The 18,946-nt window shown below is 43.0% G+C and overlaps 1 protein-coding gene across 2 annotated transcripts; it reads right to left on the bottom strand.

The window, feature by feature from the left end:
* Positions 1–929: 929 nt before the first annotated feature.
* Positions 930–18,063, bottom strand: thbs2a (thrombospondin 2a). 2 transcript variants are annotated; one of them, XM_020098274.2, is made up of 23 exons: positions 17,767–18,063; positions 17,369–17,440; positions 16,537–17,090; positions 16,089–16,173; positions 13,657–13,856; positions 11,730–11,870; positions 11,550–11,643; positions 10,990–11,160; positions 9,788–9,964; positions 9,286–9,459; positions 8,780–8,907; positions 8,518–8,670; positions 7,179–7,397; positions 6,993–7,100; positions 6,742–6,901; positions 6,524–6,642; positions 6,210–6,444; positions 4,678–4,905; positions 4,298–4,569; positions 4,114–4,211; positions 3,586–3,725; positions 2,802–2,832; positions 930–2,497 (listed from the first exon to the last, which is right to left on the bottom strand). In XM_020098274.2, exons 2-23 carry the CDS (start codon positions 17,433–17,435, stop codon positions 2,494–2,496), a joined length of 3,558 nt encoding a protein of 1,185 aa, XP_019953833.1. In that variant the 5' UTR covers positions 17,436–17,440; positions 17,767–18,063; the 3' UTR covers positions 930–2,493. The 2 variants fall into 2 exon arrangements, with proteins under 2 accessions (XP_019953833.1, XP_019953841.1); XM_020098282.2 differs by lacking the exon at positions 2,802–2,832.
* Positions 18,064–18,946: the final 883 nt, after the last annotated feature.

Below are 18,946 nucleotides of genomic sequence, written 5' to 3'. Positions count from 1 at the left end.
CAGTTCTCCTTTTAAAACTTGTATTTGAAGAAGAGGCTTCCCTCTCTTGCAGCTGCTGTGTGGGTCTCCATGTGCCGTTAAAAATGCCAACCTGGTGCCAAAGTCCACATTTCTACTCCCAGATAAAAGCACATCAACACCAAACTATCTGATCTTTAATTCATCCGTTGACGGTGACTCCAAACCACTCATCTTGCCGGTGAGTGTTTCTTTCAGTAGTAAGATGCAGCCAGTTTCTGAAAACTCTCATCAGCAGAAAACGCTGCTTTGCTGTTTGACACATTGACATCCTCGAACCACCCTGGAACGTGCTCTGGGCTCAAGACCAGCCACCGGTGCCAGACCCACATAGCCGATCTTTGGTGTGTGCCACCTGGACTATTACCAGACCCTTAGCCCAGATATCGCTGCCACAGAGCTACGACAGCAAAACGTCTTGACTTCCCCATTTTTTCCAAATGGTGCATTTTTTCCTGGCCTTGCCATCATTTGCTAAAAACTCCTTCACTCCCTGGTTTCCGTGCTGTGAGACAGATGGTCTGATGCAAAACCACACAGAAAAACTTTAAGTCTCTCAAAAACCTAGAAACATACTAGAAACTCAACTACATCATCACATTTTTAGGGTATTTGAGGAACTGGTACGATAGAGGTGTGAGACAGACTTTCTTTAAATTTTAAAAGATGGAGGCTTTTACAAGAAATTGAAAGTTCACATCAAAGACTGTATATAAAGACAGAAGATAGATGAGGGAAGAAGGGGAGGCACTTTGTCCATCTTCATATACAGTCTATGTTTATATATATATATATATATATATATATATATATATGTCTTTGACTTTTGTTGACAATAACATGAATATAAATGAACATCAGCAAAATCCTTTAAAATGTATTTTAACTAGTGTTTTACATAATCAACCGAACAGTGTACAAGTGATTTATTTAAGAAACAGAACAATCTTACACTAATGTTCGTAGAAAATGTAAATCTAACAACACAGGAATACAAAACAAACATTTACATTTTGTGCATTGCAAACTCTCAACAAAGAGAACAAGATTGAAGAAAATGAAAGTTATACAGACTTTTTCGACAACAAGGTCGCACACAAACACGTCTTTGATTCCACACCACACAATCACACTTTTAGTTTTCAGACCTTCATCTGGATTCCTCCTCAGACAATCACTGGAAACGTTTCAAAACATCCATGAGCGATACTTATGACTATATGAAAATAAAAGTAATAAAATGTTTTCACTGCATTTCATTGCTGTTGGTTTACTGGGTATAAGGCACTTAAACTGCAATTCTGTTGAACCCATATCTTTCAAACTGATGCTATGACCTTGATACACTTTCTTTTTTGTCAATGTTTTACAGATAATAAAGTATAATATTATGAAAGAAAATGGTGCCTGCAACAGTGCCAGTAGCCCAATCTGCAGCCATTGTAGTGTTTATAAGCTCCTATAGTACGAGACCAGAAAAATGTTCCACGTGTACCAAAGTGATGCATCACGTCAAAGACAATGAGGCCCTGTCTGCGCGGCTACAGAAATAAACACAGTGGCTCTTTTTCTCTAACATACACATCCCAGCAGAGTGAACTTTCTCTGGTGGCTACTGTGTGTGTTTATGTATGTGATTATTTAGAAAAGCAGCTGATGTTTATCCTTTACGCTGCAGTTTGTCTAAAAGATTTGAAAAACTAACAAGTAAAGGAAGTGCATGACAAAAAAAAGAAAGAAAAAATCTTGCAATACTATAATGTGTTACCTTTGATTTCTGTGATAGTCGATGTGTTTTGTCAGTGTAAACAAATAAATAATTATTTACAAGCATAAATGGAAACAAGAGAACAAAACGAGCTGGGCATAAATAATTTACAGAAGGAATTATCATACAGACTTAGTATAAACATCTTTGGCACTTACTAAAATGGCTTATTTAGATTGTTAACTCAAGTTCTCCGTTATAAAACACATTCAGGATGAAAAACATGAAGAGAAAGAGTAATAGACAGCTAAATGATTAGGCTTTGGTTACAGTTTATGTTTGTCAGAAGCCACGAATGAGCCTCGTCAGAATGTAAACGTATGAAAGATAGAAGAAGTGAGTCACTTACATATTGTAGAATGAAAGAAATGGTAGGAAAGCACATACAGCATGTAAGTGGTTGTACAATTAGTCCTTTAAACATGTAGACATATGTCGGTACACAAGTTATACTAAGATATTCTGCCTCTTTTCTTTTAAAACTTCTCTGCTCAAGTTTGTCTTCTCCAGCTTGAGAAAAGTTTCTAAGTCACCAGGAAAACTAAAACCGTTGCCATGGTTTCCTCTCCAGCGGATGGATCAAGGCACATGGGAATGCACGGAAAGTTTCATTTATGTTGAGATGGATTTGGCGATGGTGTGTGTCAAGTTTGCTTTGGGAGATTTAACCTTCTCGTCGTTGCTGTTTTGTTCTTGGCTTTGTTCAGTTATCTGCGAAAAGATTGAGAGGACAGCTTCTGTTACTGCTAACATCTATGATCGTAAAGAAAAGAGAGTTTCACGCAGTCAAAAGTGCCAGAGTGTAGCGACAACATGTGCACGGTGCGCATCGAAAAGCGTGCAGCGTTTGCAGAGACGTGGGAAGTCGTGGGACCAGCACACAAGGCCTTTGAAAATGCATCTGTGGTGTTGTGTACTTGGGCAAGCTGACAAGCAGAAACATAGCGCAACACCTTTTTTTTTTTCTTTCTTGCTTTAGCCGACACACAACAAGTAAACCTTCTCTTATTATTACCTTGTGAACACTGTCGGCAACTCCGGCTTATCTGAGGTTTGAAAAAGATGTTGAACGTTTAAAGACTTTACACATATCACTCAAACATGGAGAACCCTCCCTTCAGTTTCTGATCTCAACCCATATATGTCCTTGCATTACATACACATTACATACACACACATACAGCAAACAGACACACACTTACCTTGTGTTCATGTTATATAAGCCAATATTCCTACTTAGAGAGTTGCATAATTTACGATATCGGTAGGTTATATACTTATTCGCTAGAAAAATTGCTAACCCCTGCCTCTGTGACAGAACAAATAATTCTGGCTACACAAACCCATGAATAGTTTATATGTTCCATGATTCAGCTTCAATCATTAACCAGTTCAAATTTGAGTTGAGCCATTAGCAGCACCCCCACATGGACACATTTCTAAAATACAGGGTGAGTCTTTGACTGCTGTTAGGTACATATTTGTTTTTTTGCATCTGACAGTTGTAACAAAAGAATTCAGTGCATTTTCTAATTTATCTCAACTTGAAAAGTTGCAATCAAACAAATCCTAACTAACTACACAATTGTTTTTACACATTCTAAACATGATGATGGCTGCTATTGTCCCCTAAGGTTGAAAAATTGTGCTTTGACTAGATTGAGCAAGAACTCCTGTAATGCCTGTTATGAAATCGAATATCCTTTAATATCACACACACACTCAGACATGTACATACAGGAGACGTCAGAAACATTTGTGGTTTTAACTTTCAAAGTGATGGAAGTGTTTGTACTAACCTCTGCACTCATACTTGAGGTCTGAGAAGAACACCAGCTCCTGCGAGAAGACAAACAAGCCTAACCTTCCTCCGGCGAATGTCTTGTCATAAACTGGTCCTGAGTCAGCCATGATCTGTTTACCTTCGTAGACCACGACCCTGTAAAACACAGGACAAACATGGACTTATTTTTGTGGTGAGATCATCCATCAATTATCTACAATGCTTATCCTTTGAGGGTCCAGGGGGGAGCTGAGATTGTGCAAGGGGTGGGGTACACCATGGACAGGTTGCCGGGGTATTGGAGAGGTGACATAAAGAGACAAAAAAATATTAATTCTCATGTTCACACTTAAGGACTGTGGGAGGAAGCCAGAGAAAACCCATGCAGACATGGGGAGAACATGCAAACTCCACACAGGAAGGAGGCAACTGGCCGTTAGTACCTCCATGACCAACCACATACATTTATTTCCTTTACATACAAGTGTGTCTATGGTATTTTCTGTCGCCACTGGTGACTTTTCTGTGGTCCTCTATTTCTTACCTTATAAATCCAGTCTTTGGTCTATGGATCAGATGCCACCTGTAGGCTGTGTAATCCTTCCAGCCAATGTTTTTGGGGTCGTGCCACAGAGTACGCACCTGCGTCAAATAGTTACAACAGTGTTTAACATGAACAGTGCAACAGCCTTTAAAACAGAACAAATAGCGTTTTGACCGCTTCCCACCTGTCCGGGAGTGTTGCCTGTGTGCCACAAAGCATTCCTGAGGTTTTCTCCACTGCCAGTGGTCGAGTTTACAACTTTGAGTGAAACGCCAGAGATGCCAAAGGCCTTGGAGGGCTTGTCCTCCCAGTAAGTCTGTGTGATCTGCTTCCACATGACCACGTAAAAGCGCCCACTCGACTGGTAGCCGAACACAAAGCCTGCATAGTCATCATCTCTGTCTGTGTTCACATACATCGTTCCACTGAAGTCCACAGCATTGAACTCATCAAAACCTGCAATGGAGTGAATAAAAGATATACTGTTGGGACTCTGTTAAATGGGGTCTCATAGAAGTAAATTAAACAAGAAAGGGTTGGAGACAAAACACGTGTGCTTCTCACCTACTGCAATGCCCGGGTCAGAGTTGGCAGTCTGGACCAGTTCTTTACCCTGGTGTCTCACAACCCAGTTGGGATCTATCTGAGTGGTTCCCTTAGGATCCAGGTGGACCATCTGGAACTTCCTGAAATCTGTGGCAGTGATGGCATTGTTCTCTGGACACACATCAAGAAAATCTGGGATGCTGTCATTATCAAAGTCATCTTTGCAGGCGTCCCCTCTTCCATCGCCTGTAAAACAAAAAATTTAAAAACCAACATTGAAGAAGTAGGTCTGACCTGATTTATATTAGACATGCATGCATTTTTCCACAGGTTGGAAAACTATCGATGTCAGCTAACGTGAGTCTAATAATACTCCCACTGCAGTGAGTGTCGAGGAGCTCGTCCAAGACAATATTAAAAATGAATGGAAAAAAAAATAGCCATTCGTCCCAGGACAACTGGCTTTAATACCTTGGCCAAGTTTACTTAGGCAAATCAGCCGTCTTTTCATGCTGTGACAACTTCCACTGATACTTGTAACTCTCTGGAGCCTGAAGTCGATTAGAGCCATGCTGCAGGCCAAGAGCTCACATTAGAGCTGATGCCAGCGGCTAATGTAGGCCACTGTGTGGAGGTAGTTCGCTGCTCTCTGTCATCATTTCTTGTTGCACGAGGGACTAAACTGATTCTAACTTGAAAAACACTCTTTGTTGAGCTGTGGGGACTCTCCATTTCTACCTACAGCTGTACAAACTCCAGGTAACCCTGCTGAAATATGACACTATGGATTAATCTCTCTGAAACCTAAAGGAAACAAAAACTTCTCTCCATGGTGTGTGCCCTCCTGGGTATCTGAAGTCATCCAGAATGACATCATACATGCCAACGCAGTCGCTGACTCTTTCCAACAGCCACCACATTTCACAACTGCAGCAGTGGAGCTAACTGCCAACCTGGATGCGAGGTCCAGAGTGAACAATCTTTGTGTACGAAAAACGTCTGCAAAGTTTAAAAGCCCCAAATCTGTGGTAAACTGAGATCATCTCCGTCACAGAAAATCCAGTTTCTGAAGCTCCTGAGACGCCTCGTCAGTGGTCCAGCCCATACTGCCACATCATTGTGATGTTATTTGACATGTGACCCATATTTCTAGAGGCTAATCTGACACACCCACTTACAAAGCCAGGCAAAGAGAGAGCAGAGGCTGACATTTCCCTACACACGCTAGAAGCCCTATTTAACAGAATGGGCCAACTGGCCAATCAGAGCAGACTAGGCTTTATTGGAAGGGGGTCCTTAAAGAGATAGCAACCAAAACCAAGTGTTTCAGACAGAGGCTGAAAAGAGGAACTGCAGCAATGTAATGGAGAGTCTGAAAAAAGTCATATGAAAGTGAGTGTGTACACTTTTTCAAGTAATATGAGAGAAATATGTCTCAAATGTTCACCCTCTTGAGTGTTTTTTACACAACATCAACAGCTGGATCCACACATGATTCAAAAGCACATGGCAAGCAACCGCTACCACAACTTTAAATATTACATCCTCACCGTCAGAGTCCAGCTGGTCTGTGTTCGGTGTAAGTCTGCAGTTGTCCTTGTCGTCAGGGATACCATCATTATCATCATCGTAGTCACATGCGTCTCCTTTTCCGTCTTTGTCATGGTCGGCCTGGTTGGCGTTGGCCACGTAGGGACAGTTGTCCAGGTTGTTCTGATGACCATCTTCGTCGATGTCCTGGTTGTTGTCACACTGATCTCCAACCAGGTCATTGTCTACATCAGTCTGGTGGTTAAACATTGTTGTTAAACTGTGTTAACGCAGGAATATGATGAGCTTTGTTGTTATATGTGTGAAACAGTACCTGGTCAGGGTTGTGCAGCATTGGACAGTTGTCACACTGGTCACCAACTCCATCCATGTCAGTGTCCTTCTGTTCAATGTTGTACACATAGGGGCAGTTGTCGTTCTCATTCAGAATTTCTGGAAAAAAGGCGATTCGATGATTTTAATAAGAATTTATATAAAAGTAATTATTTATTGCCCTAGATGGGCTGATTAGATTGATTTTGTCTGTTTTACCATCTCCATCAATGTCCACTGCGCAGGCATCTCCTTCTCCATTGTGGTCGGTGTCTATTTGAGCAGGGTTGTGTTCATAGGGACAGTTGTCGCATCGGTCACCAACTTCATCCTTGTCAAAGTCAGACTGGCGAGGATTGAAAAGCAGGGCGCAGTTGTCCTGTGATGGAAAACACTAACTAGTTAGGGAATTCTTTGATTAGAAGGAATCTGACCATTGAATAAAAAATATGACAATATGACTCTTGTACCCTCTCATCTAGTATTCCATCGTTGTCGTCATCCTTGTCACAAGCATCCCCTTGACCATCTTTGTCAAAGTCTTCTTGTCCAGAGTTGGGAAGGCTGGGGCAGTTGTCCTGAAACAGCAATGTTATTGTTTTGATTGAGTACAGGGTGGGATACTTCCAATAAGATGATGGCGTTCAGTATAATACCTTCTTGCAGTGATAAGTGGCGTTGGCACCACACACAAGGTTCTGATTGGGCCAGCCGTCCAAGTCTGAGTCTTCCCCACAAATGAAGCCATCTCCAGCGTAACCGGTCCGACATTCACACTTGTACATGGGGTCGTTGAAGTGGCTGATGTAGATGCACTCTGCAAATCTGTGACAGTTGTGGGTCTTTTCCTTGCATGGGTTCTCTGGCTCACACACCTACAGGAAATAACGGGAAGGTAGAACTGTATAACAGGAGTTCAATGGCACTGAATGTGATTTGCATGAAACTAAGATCGCTCTCTGTGACATATTAGAATAAGAAAAACTTTTCTTTTTAGAAGGCAACTCCACAAACTGAGGGCTTCTCCAAAATGAAGTAAAGGATTAAGGGACAGATTTTGTCCAAAGCCAAACTGTGTAGTACTTCTGGGCACTGTTGATTTTACGAAATCCCACATACATCCCACTACGCCCTTTGCTGCAGCACAAGGTATTCACAGCTGCCACTCATTACCAGAGGATGAGGAATAACTCTGGTTTGGATGCCACTCCATGAGCTCATGGAGCAGCAAGTGACAGCAGGAACCAGACCTTTGATCAAAACTGTGAAGTGGAGCCCCTTAATGCCAGCGATGAGACAATTCCCCATCTCCTTAAATCAATTAGAGGGATCAGGGCGACAGGTCAGAGACATGCAGCTGCAGAAGCCAAAGAATTTCAGACTTCTCCATCAGAGACCTTATAAAAGTGGTGTTCAGGGTGGCACAGCTGGTTTGTCAGGTCTGTGAGGATTTAGCGATCACGTGGGAGAAAAAAAGTGTGTTTGACTTAGACCACATGTTATATTACCTGCGATATGGATACAATTCAGGAGTGGAAACTGGAAATAGTTAGTAGTTATACAGATCTAGTTGGCAGAGAGAAAATTAAGACTGAGGCACTGAATAAAAGCGAGCTGTTTTAATCCACCTCTGATCTTACAATGAGAGTACCAGAGATGTACAAGTGTTCGTTGTTAGTAAGTTGCCCAATTCTCCTTCTGCTTGCCAATACTGGGTAGTAATAATATATGGCCAGGGCCCCCCCCTCCAGCACTGTGCAAACGCTCACTGCAAGACTGAGGCTTATAAATCACCAGAGCTGCTGCTTCCATCATTCATAAATCTGGATCTGACATAGAAAAATCCACACAACTGCATTTGAAAATCTGCCTGGAGCTAAAGGTCAACATCATCTCCCTTACCTTTACAGCATTTGGTTCTCGCTTGTTCAAACGTTATGTTTGAATGGCATCCAATCAGTAATTTGACACAGACTAAGATTAGCTTCAACTCACCTGTTTGTTCTTCTTGGCAGCCTCCACGCCCATACCGAAGGGCTGGGTGCCCTTGTATCGCTTTGGACAGGGAAGGCAGTGGAAACCCGGGTCGGTGTTGATGCAGCGTGGCGATCCGCTCACTTTGAAGCAAACGTCAGGCACCATGTCACACTGGAGGAGGGAAAGAAGAACATCAGTACAACGCAAAAGAAATGATTACATGGATGAACTTTTGAACGCTGGTCGGGTTCAAGTACGAAGGAACAATAGGAACTTTTACCTCGTTAATGTCTTCACAGTGGGTACCATTTCCACGGAAACCAGCAGGGCACGGGCCACATTCCCAGGATCCATCTGGAGAGCTGTTGCAGTCCACTCCCCCAAAGCATGGGTTAGACAGACAGCCATCTGCAAGAGATTTAGAAGATGAGAATGGATACAAACATAGATTTAAACATTGCTGGACAAATCAGTCGTGTGTGTCTCTAAACGATTCCACTTTAATTTTATGGTGTTTTTTATCTCAAGTTGATTCTTCTAAATAAAAGCCCACCAGCTGAGACATACGCTGCATTTACAGTAGAACCCAAAAAATCGAAACATTAAAGCTAGGGTTTGTAAGCCTGGAAAAGCAAGAGAATGAAAAAATGTAAGACCGATAAATCCCACCTCCTCCCATCGGCAGTCTCTGTCTCTGCCTTACAACTGCCAGAAGCCGACTTTTCCTAATTCGTTTTTTAACACTTTTTTAAAGTGAGTGTAAAATATAAAGTGACTGGTGCTCACCAACAGGACAGTCTTTTTTGATACAGCTGTCACTGTCGTCCGCCTCCCCGATACACTTCTTGCCACCATACTGAGGGTGAGGGCTGTTGCACTCACGTGTCCGACTTCTGACCCCACCTCCACATGTTGCTGAACACGTTGCCCATGGAGACCAAGGACCCCAACCACCATCCACTAAAACGATACAGAGGCAGAGGCACAGAAGTTGACGTCATTGCACAGATATTTCCAACTCTTTTTGTTTAAATAAAATCACGTCAAACTTCAAGGTCCACAATCTGAAAAGCAGCCACAGTCAGAAGCCTGGAACTTAATAGTACAAGAGAAAACATACTGAGTTGATTTGGGTCAACATTTCCTGAAAGACAGACAGGAGGCCAAAACACATGGGGAGTGTTGTCTCAAGGGAGGCATGAGGAAATCTGGTTATTCCACGTGGACGCTAGCTGCTGTAATGGAGATGCTGCTGTCGGTTGTTCCCCTCACGGGTTGAATTGCTCACCGGGACATGGCTCTGTGGTACAGCGCTGAGTCTCCCGTCCACTTCCTTCGCAGTCTTTGCCCCCCAGCTGCGGCACGGGAGCGTTGCAGTGTCGTATCCTGGTGATCTGTCCCTCTCCGCAGGTCACCGAGCAGGACGACCATGGCGACCACAAACTCCAACCTCCGTCCTGGCGAACTGGGACATCAAACATATCAGGCAGGAAGCAGAAAAACACATGCCACGTATTATCGAGACTTTCATTCAGTCAAATAGTTACAGACATTTATAATTTGCAAAAGTAAAAAAAAAAAAAAGACCGCCATGATTTCTACAAGTAAACACGATATGATGTCGGCGATGATGGCTCACTTTCAAAGATGTTCTAAGATGCTGGTGCCAGTATTTATGTCATTGTGGGTAATCGATCCTCCAGTGGTTAAAAATGATTCAGTCACTCACACACATGCAGTGAAATGTTAGCTGCAAGCAATAACACACGCGAACCCCATTGTTCACCAAACTGTTTAGGAATCCAGCACAGATCCAGAGAAATCTTCTCTCCTCCTCATATATCGTGCATATAATGATCGAATTCACTGGTGTTTTATATTTTTCTATGGCAGGCAGGGGTGACTCACTGTACTATGAAAAACCCTTACAGCCTTATTTGGAATTAACTTTGAGTGGGCACACCCTGCAGCTCGGATTCAGCCTCACTCAGAAGGATGCATTTTCAATGGAAGCACTTTGGAAGTCGTGTTACTCTGTTTAACATTATTCATTTATTACCTCCTCCCAGGAGCTCAGGATTTTATCTCCCTTTATTTGTTTGTCAGTGTATTAGTTCTTACTGGATGGGTTACCAAGAAACTTGGTGGAAGGATGTATCAGGGATGAACCCATTAAACTTTTTTGCGGATCAGGGGGCAGATTCAGGAATTCTTTTTCATTTCTTTACCATTGGGGGATTAAAAGTATGTCAACATTTTGATTTCTCAGAGAACCTGATGAAACTCAGTTATGTTTGGGGGACTGATATTTATGAGTGTGTGCAATCAGTTGCAGATACAAAGGAAAATCCAGACCTCATGAATTTCAATGTGGTTTCATAAGGGGACTGTTGGGTCTTGGCGGAGGTATACGTTCCACCTAGTGCCATTTCAGTTAATTTTAGCTATTGAGATAGAAAAGAAGGTAAAATGTTTAAAATGTATCCTCACCACGGCTGTCACATTTGCCTAGGCTGCACTTGCGGGTCTGGATCGAGGGTCCGGTGCAAGGGTTGCTGGTTGCATCACATGACCGACCCCTCTGTTGAGTTCCTGTCCCGCAGGTGACGGTGCACTCGGTCCACTCTGACCAGGGGGACCATCCATCCTCACTGTATTTAGCTAAAAGAGGTTAAAGCACAGAGATGACATTCATGAGTTTTTTGCACAAGAAACACAGAATAAACAGACTTATAAAAAAGTACTGGAAAAACTGCACTGGTTGTAATCTTTATGTCGGCCTGTTTATCACATGACCTCATCTGAAAAACCCACATTAGCAGCTCTGAGTGTCTTATATTGTGACTAATAAATACGTAGTTCATTCTCAAAGAAAAAAAACTGGCAGCTGCAATTCTGCAGTATTAAAATTTGATGTGTGTGAAATATTATTTTTACGACACGTTTCTCTGTTAATTTAAACTAGCATGCATACATAAAAGATGCATGTGTGGTTATAATTGTGTTTATATGCCGGGTGCATTGAGTCATAGGACGGTCCAACTACTTACGCAGACACACGGGGCAGCACTCGCCGTCGACAAACGAGGGGGTGGCACAGGCCACAGGGGGGCAGGTAATTTGGTGGCACACAATCTTGGACTCCTGCCATCAGTAAATATAAGAGATAAATCAGCATCACTGCATATCCACAGTTAATCTGCATATATGTCCTCTTGACATGGTACTACCTGGCAAGTACATTTGGTGCAGCTGTCCACAACCCAATCTTCTTTATCGTCAAACAGGCGGCCATCCTGCCAGCACATGTTTTTCTCTTTAGGGTTCTTAATCCTCCCAAGGGCCTCCTTCATGAGTGTGTTCTCCTCTGTCTGAGCGCACAACAAAAGAAAGAGGGATTTGCAGTTGGAAAGGAGATCAGTCAGAGTGGATTAGGACACACTTGTGCTACAGGTACGCCACATTCAGCTGCAGCTTGTGAGGGTTCACACCTGCTGACAAGATGATTCCTCTAGGAGATCACGTGTAGGGTTACTTTTCACCAGGTGGACAGAGGAATAGTGTATCCTGCTCCAGTACAAGTGGAGTTACTCACTTAAATGTAACATTACATCTAACACTAAAAAAACACAATCACCTTCATACATATCATGAGAATTAAGGGCCAGATGTAAAATCCTGTCTCCCTTACAATGAACCATTCCTACATACCACCCCCAAACAAACCACCCCCTCCAGTTCAGTGATGTTTTGAATTGGACACTGTCCTGTCCTCATTAGACATCTCGTGAGGAAAGAGAGATTCACAGTTTACTTAAAATGTCAATAGAAATGAAAAGGCTCATTTTATGGCACAAAGGAATCATATCTGCCATTTTGAAAACAAAAAAATCAAGGTATCGGATAGGATAGCTAGCAGTAGCTATTTGGCAAAAACAGTGAAGATGGGCCGATAAAGAGACTGACATGGCTGGTAAAAAAATTATGCTTTTTTTCTTTTTCCAGGTCCACAGGTGCAGCAACGTGGCGTCTCACTGGCATTTGTCCCAGTAGTCTCAATGGCCAGTCAGAGATGTTTGTAAACTAAAATTCAGCTGTTATTATTTCTACTAGATCAGTAAATACAATCTGACTCTTATAAATACAACTGGGTGTTGCCTTCAGCATCACAGTGAAAACAGGATGATAGTGGTTGACATGTTATGATCCAGTCTTTGAGACCTTATATGTATTTTCACTTGTAAACACCTACACCAAAAGCTATTCCACTGTATAAATGAGAATAATTGTAAAATGTTAATTTTAAAATGTGGTTCTCAACTCTTTTCTCAGGCTTTTTACAGTTTTAGGAAAATACCCCACTGAGAAGTTAGTTATGAACACTGCAACCTCCAACCCAATTGGAGATCAAGAGATTTCTGGCTGGACTCCTGAACACTTGGGAACTCTCAGAAGATAAACTACTGCCAAAGGTTTGTGTGTGTGTGTGTGTGTGTGTGCGTGTGTGTGTGTGTGTATGCGTGCGTCTTCCTCATGGAAAAGGGAGGCAGCAGTGTGCAGCACCAGAATTTAAGACACCACTCGGTCTGGAAGAGCCTCAGGGACCCTTCTCATCCCAGCCGTTTTTTTTCCCAAGGTTCATGCCCAGACGCTCTTATTGCTGGGAGGCTCCCAGAGGAAACACATGGGCTGTTTAAACACAACCAGACATTAGACTGGACCCTATCGCTGCCAGGGGAACACTTCCTATATCCACATGTAACATGTCATAAAATCTGTCTGACTCACGCTGCCACAGATAGTAGGAGTCAGCCGGGTTCAGCCATCGCAGGCGACTCTATAAACAGTCCTGCGGCTACTTGATGTTTGCTTTCAAATGGATGTAGGTTACCTAGTAACCTAATTCTATCCTCTTACCTCCTGACCGCCACACCGAGGAATGTATATTTTATTTTCCTAAAATGTCAATTTTCTCTAAAATTATCATTTTCCTTCCTTCACACAAAGACAGATTGTGGTGATTTCACATTCACCACAAACTGGAGAGTGAAGTGTGATGGAACAGGCGGTAGCTTGTCTAAAACAATTACAAGTCAGGGTTATGTTGATTTACACTGTGTAAGGTAGGTTAACACATTTGTCATGTCCACTACTTACCACTTTTTGCAGGCCATCAATAAGGTTACTGACGACAACACGGAGGCCTTTGAGCTCCTGGAACATGGTGCTAAGTTCCTCGCAAGAGCGTTCGCACATATCTGCCCCCGTCTCATCCGTCTTCTGTCCTATTATGTTTGTCGTGATGGAAGGGCTCACATCCACAATTTCTGTGCTCTCGCTCACAATATTAGCGTCATCTGGCAGGAGGGGGGTGAACAAGATATCAGGGTGAATGAGCAAGCAAACAAATGAATGAACAATAGAGACTAGTGATGGAAAACACGTTTGAAAGATGTGATGAGCGAAACTCTAGGACTCTTACTAGGGAACAAATCAATTTCCTGTTTTGCTGTAGTCGTCCAAAAGATCACAACAATGTTGTGATTACGGTGTTTATTGTCGTCCCCAGAAACAGATGTTCAGTCAGCAGCATTTGAGCTGAAAAAAAATCAGTTTGAAAAGGCGACAGTAAATCTGTCCAGCAGGGACGGGAGGGGATGGCACCGCAGAGCTCGAGAGGCAGAAATCTGGGTGTTCCTCGTGTGTGATGAGAAAACCACACTGCTGTCATAAATCTCCATGAACTTTTAGATAAGTGGACACTTCCAATATGAACTTAACAGACTGAAGTGGCCACACAGATGGATTTACGAGGAGCCTGTGAAACTAAGGGTCCTGGCCTTACAGCTGATCATTAGTGCAGGCACCTGAGATGCCCTCGTCTAAAGGTCAACACAAGAATCCAGAGTGTATGAAAATCCCTCGAATTTACCACGAAGCAGAAAGAAAGAATGTCTTGTCCTTAAGTGCAGAATGTGTAAGGAAATGCAATTGCCCAACTACAGGGTTGTTTGAGGGCGTAATGAGGGTAAATGCTAACTCTTCTTGGCACGATTTGGAGCAGGAGGTTTAGCCCAGAGACGTTTTTTGAACTTTGCACGACACCGAACACAAATCATAGAGTGGGACAGGCCATCTTTGGTGCACTGGAGTTTGCATTAAACCACATGAAGTCATGAGCATCTATTCTTTACATTCCCTCAGTTTACCCCTAAAATTATCCTCCCAGATAATCTGCATGAATGTGTGCTACTGAGAACAAACACATCAAAGCTCCATGGTATGTCTGTCATTCAGCCAAGTCACACAGCATATCTGCGTCTGGATCTTGTGTAAATCAGTGAGGATTAATTGCAGTGCAGAGGGCTCTAAATCAAGAAGTCACCCAAACTGCCCGATGACGTCCCACTGCAGCCACTGCTGTGTTTTCTTTCCCTTTCAGTCTGCTGGAGTCATTCAGATCTCAGGAGGGCTCCATGCTGTGTGCGTGTGCAAACGCGTGCTAGCTCGTCTGTGAAAGCATTCAAACATTCTTCTCTAGCTGACAGACATTCTCTATTTCTAACAGATAGAGGAAAGGATTAAAAAAAAGGATCAAAAAGCCAGAATTTGTTTAACGCTTATTAATGTCCAACATGACAGGGTTTTTTTTTAATTGTGGGACATGTGGGTTTATGAGTGACTTTTGGCATCAAAACTGCTCCCAGCGCAGAACGTTGACTGCTGCCAGGCGGCGTGCAGGAAAATGGCCATGTCGTGCTGACATTGGTTAAAACAAAAAACCCTCAGTCAGCTGGAATTCAACACTGCTTGTGGCAACACAGAGGCAACAAACCCGCAAACTGCATATGGATTTGCTTTGTCACAGCAAAGCCAATACACCGTTTAGACCCCTAGACGATATATTTACCTAGTTATCTGTGTTTTAAAATGTTTTTTTAGTTGCACCCGCTCTTCGCGTGAGCTCCCCTGAGGCTCACGAGATACCATTCCTCACGAGAGCCTTAGCTGAGAAAAGCAATCCAATCAGCCAATATATGACTTCACTGTGTGTGTGTGTGTGTGCAGCTGGATGTGGAAGCTCCCTACTCTGCAGCACAGCTCTCACTTTCTCCTCTCTATTTTCTTTCCCAGGGTATTATCCTGATTCCACTGCCAAAGGAAATAAATGTAAGCATCTGTATCTCCTTTTGTCCACCACGCACGCCACTCGACCTCAAGCCACTGCATCGACACAACTGTTTCCGTAAATATGAAGTAATGGTGGGAGATCTTTTCCACGTATTAAATCCTCAAGCTTTTTGACCCACATTCACACAAAAGGGAAGTCGGCTAAAGAGCGCTAAACTGTTTGGTCTGGAAAGTTGCTGCGGTTGATACTTTACAAAGTGCAGATACAGATGCCGTGCCTTAGAGCATCGCATGTGAGCGAGTTTCCCAATCACATCTGCAAAGTATCGGGCTAGAAACACTTTTCAAATGTAATTATATTGACTCATCATGTGGATTATGGAAATACCAAAAAAAAAACTAAAACAAAACAATGGCTCCCACTGAGCTAACAGAGGATTAAAGATAGGAACCCTCACCTTGCTTAGTGGCCTCACAGTCTCTGGTCAGGAGGACGTCTTCCACTGGGGTGTCAAAGATGAAACGCACATTCTGCAGAAGGCCCTGTTTGGTAAGAAAATAGGTGTCTCGGTCACTGCAGCTACAGTTTATATACAGTGTGTCCATATGCAGTTACATTCACACTCATATTTGCAAACAAAGGGCCAGTTAAGAGTCTAAATTTGGAGGCATTGCCACAGAAAGACCAGGGAAACACTGAGCGACACTTGAAGAGGGAGTCAGTTTCTTCTATTGGAAACTGTTCTTTCAGATCAGCCTCTATTATGAGGTGAGAGTACATCACAGTTTTGTTCCTCTGAGAGGTAAGAAAATATTGCAGGGACAGTTCACAAAGAAACTGACCAAGAGAAGCTGCTGGATGGAAATCTTTGTTAAGACACCAAAGTGCCACAGTTCTGGCCTTACCCTGAAGTGGTTCTCTCGGATGGATCCCTTTGCAACATACATGCGGCTTCCCTCAGCCCGCAGGTGCTCGTAGAATGGCTCATCCAGGATGAAGCTGTCTATCGGGCTGCAGCCCACAAACAGGTTGGCGTTTTCCCCGTGAACGTGAAGCGTGATATTCTTCCACTGTGAGTCTGACAGGTCCACGTCCTCGAACGATACCACATTCTGTGAGCCATCCACCCAGTACACCAGGTCCAGAGTGTTGGCTCGTCCGTTGGACACGATCTCAAACTGGCGCCGGCCATCAGGGCCCTCCAAAGCAATCAGGGTGCCCCTCGAGGCACGGTCCTGCCGTATGCTGGCCACGAACACAAAGCCCTCGTTGTTTTGGATCTGTTGTAGTATTTGTTTTAATATGGGGGGGCTCACTGGGGGGATGTGGTCGAAGCGGATGAAGCGGTAGGCAGGGATGTCTGAGTTTTGACCCCGGAACTGTTTGGCCCCCAGAGTTTTACGTGAGATGTGGCTAATTTCAAACAAGTCGAACGATGTCTCGTCCTCCTGCTCACCATCTAAAAAGTAGACAAATGGACAAAAGCAAATGGACATTTATTTTAGAGGTACAAAAGTATTCACAAACCCTTTAACATCACTATTAAAAGAAACAATGACAAACAAATGTTTGTTTTCAGTTTCATCTTGAAATGGATGATTGCTACTTAAGTTAAGAAGACTTAGCATTGAGTTACATTCATTAATAAACACAATCAATAACTGTTATTAATAGTATTACAACTTATTACTAATATGCATTGCAGTTAATTGCACATTTTACAGGATTCCCACGTACCTTCAGATAATGCATGGAGGAAGTTAAATGATAAGAGCAGCAAGAAGAGACTTCTCCTGAGTATCATCTCTCCTTTAAAACAGAAAAAAGGAGTAGATTTTTTTAAGGAGGTGAAAATCACTCTTATCTTTTTTTCTACAACCTGGGTCCTTCTAAAATGTTGCGTTGCAGTGAAACGTTGGGAAAACTGAAACAGTGAGACTGAAATATAATAGAAGGAAAAAAAATCAGCTAAAAAAGAATTTAAAAGACCACATAGTCTTCAGTGTTTCTTATACTACTATCATTTTTGCACTTAACGTTAACTTATCCTGGTACCATACTGCAGCTTTACCATTCCTCCACACAGAAACAGTGCAACTATAAATAGGCTGCTGCGCCTCGTCTACCAAACTTACCTGACGAATGCAGCTTTTTTAATCACTCTGAAATCCGACAATATCTTTTTATTTTTTTTAAAGTTCAAGTTCAGATCTGTAGTGACCTGAACCGATGATGAAATGGATGAAAAGTGGTGTCTCCCTCAGAAAAACCTCGTGCGTAAAACGCGTAAAGTCCACGTTGGTCCACTACATCCACAGTCTGCAGGACTCCAGGCGCAACAGTGGCTGAGGCACGCGCCTCCCTCCTCTTATATAGAGGCTCGCGGAGAGGCTGTCAATCAAACGTCTCTTTCTGGAGGTATGAACAGTTCGTGATCGGTGGTTATAAGGGACAGATTACATAATTATCTTCCGATGGCGTAATTTTCTGTTCCGTGCTTGCACTCAGGGGGTGGGGGTGGGGGTGGGGAGCGTGACCCCTCCTTCCCTCCTGTCTGTCTGTGACCGTGATGCCCACCATCCCCTCCCTGTCAGACCCTCCGCCCCCCATCTGTGTCTGGAGCTGATTCACTTTCACGAGGGGGGAGAGGTGGAGGAGGGGGTGGGCTGAGAGCTTTTCACTGGATGCTGATGAATAAACTAAAAGATGAAGTTAAATAGCTGCAGCAGCAGTGAATGCACTTCATATCTGCATTCTTTATATTCAAAATAGCAGGATTATAATTAACTCTGAGAAATGTGGGATTTATTCCCTTAAAAAAAAAAGACAAGACTTTACAGGCATAAAGCAAAAATACAGAATATGAATTTACAGTAAAACAAAGTTGTTATCAAAAACTATTAGTAACTGAAAGTCATGTCTCCACTGTGTGACAACGAAAGAACATGAAAATGACCTCCTGTCCAATAGACACTTTGGATGCTTCCACTCTGCTGGCAGGCAGCGTCCTGTGTCTGGAGATTGTCAGGTGTCTGCCAAGGCTTCCTTAACTGCAGTGTCAGGGAAAGAGAAGCTGATACACCGTATTATTACTGGAGCCCTGTAGAGGGATCTCAGGGCTGGATGTGGGTAGGCCTCTGTGTACCAATAGGATACATCTCAGGGATAGTTTGCGTCAATTGAAAATGTGCACTCCATTTAGAGGAATAAAAAGGGGGGGGGGTGAGGAACAGACAGTTTCTGACCAAAGGGGGCCATTTCCTTTCAACAACAAGGATTTACTAACCTGATAGAAATTAGAAACAGTAGTGGACG

The sequence above is a fragment of the Paralichthys olivaceus genome, chromosome 14 (assembly GCF_024713975.1).
Source record: "Paralichthys olivaceus isolate ysfri-2021 chromosome 14, ASM2471397v2, whole genome shotgun sequence".
Classification (NCBI taxonomy): Eukaryota; Metazoa; Chordata; class Actinopteri; order Pleuronectiformes; family Paralichthyidae; genus Paralichthys; species Paralichthys olivaceus.
The sequence above is the reverse complement of the archived record's forward strand: the minus strand, read 5'-3'. Positions and strand labels throughout refer to the sequence as shown.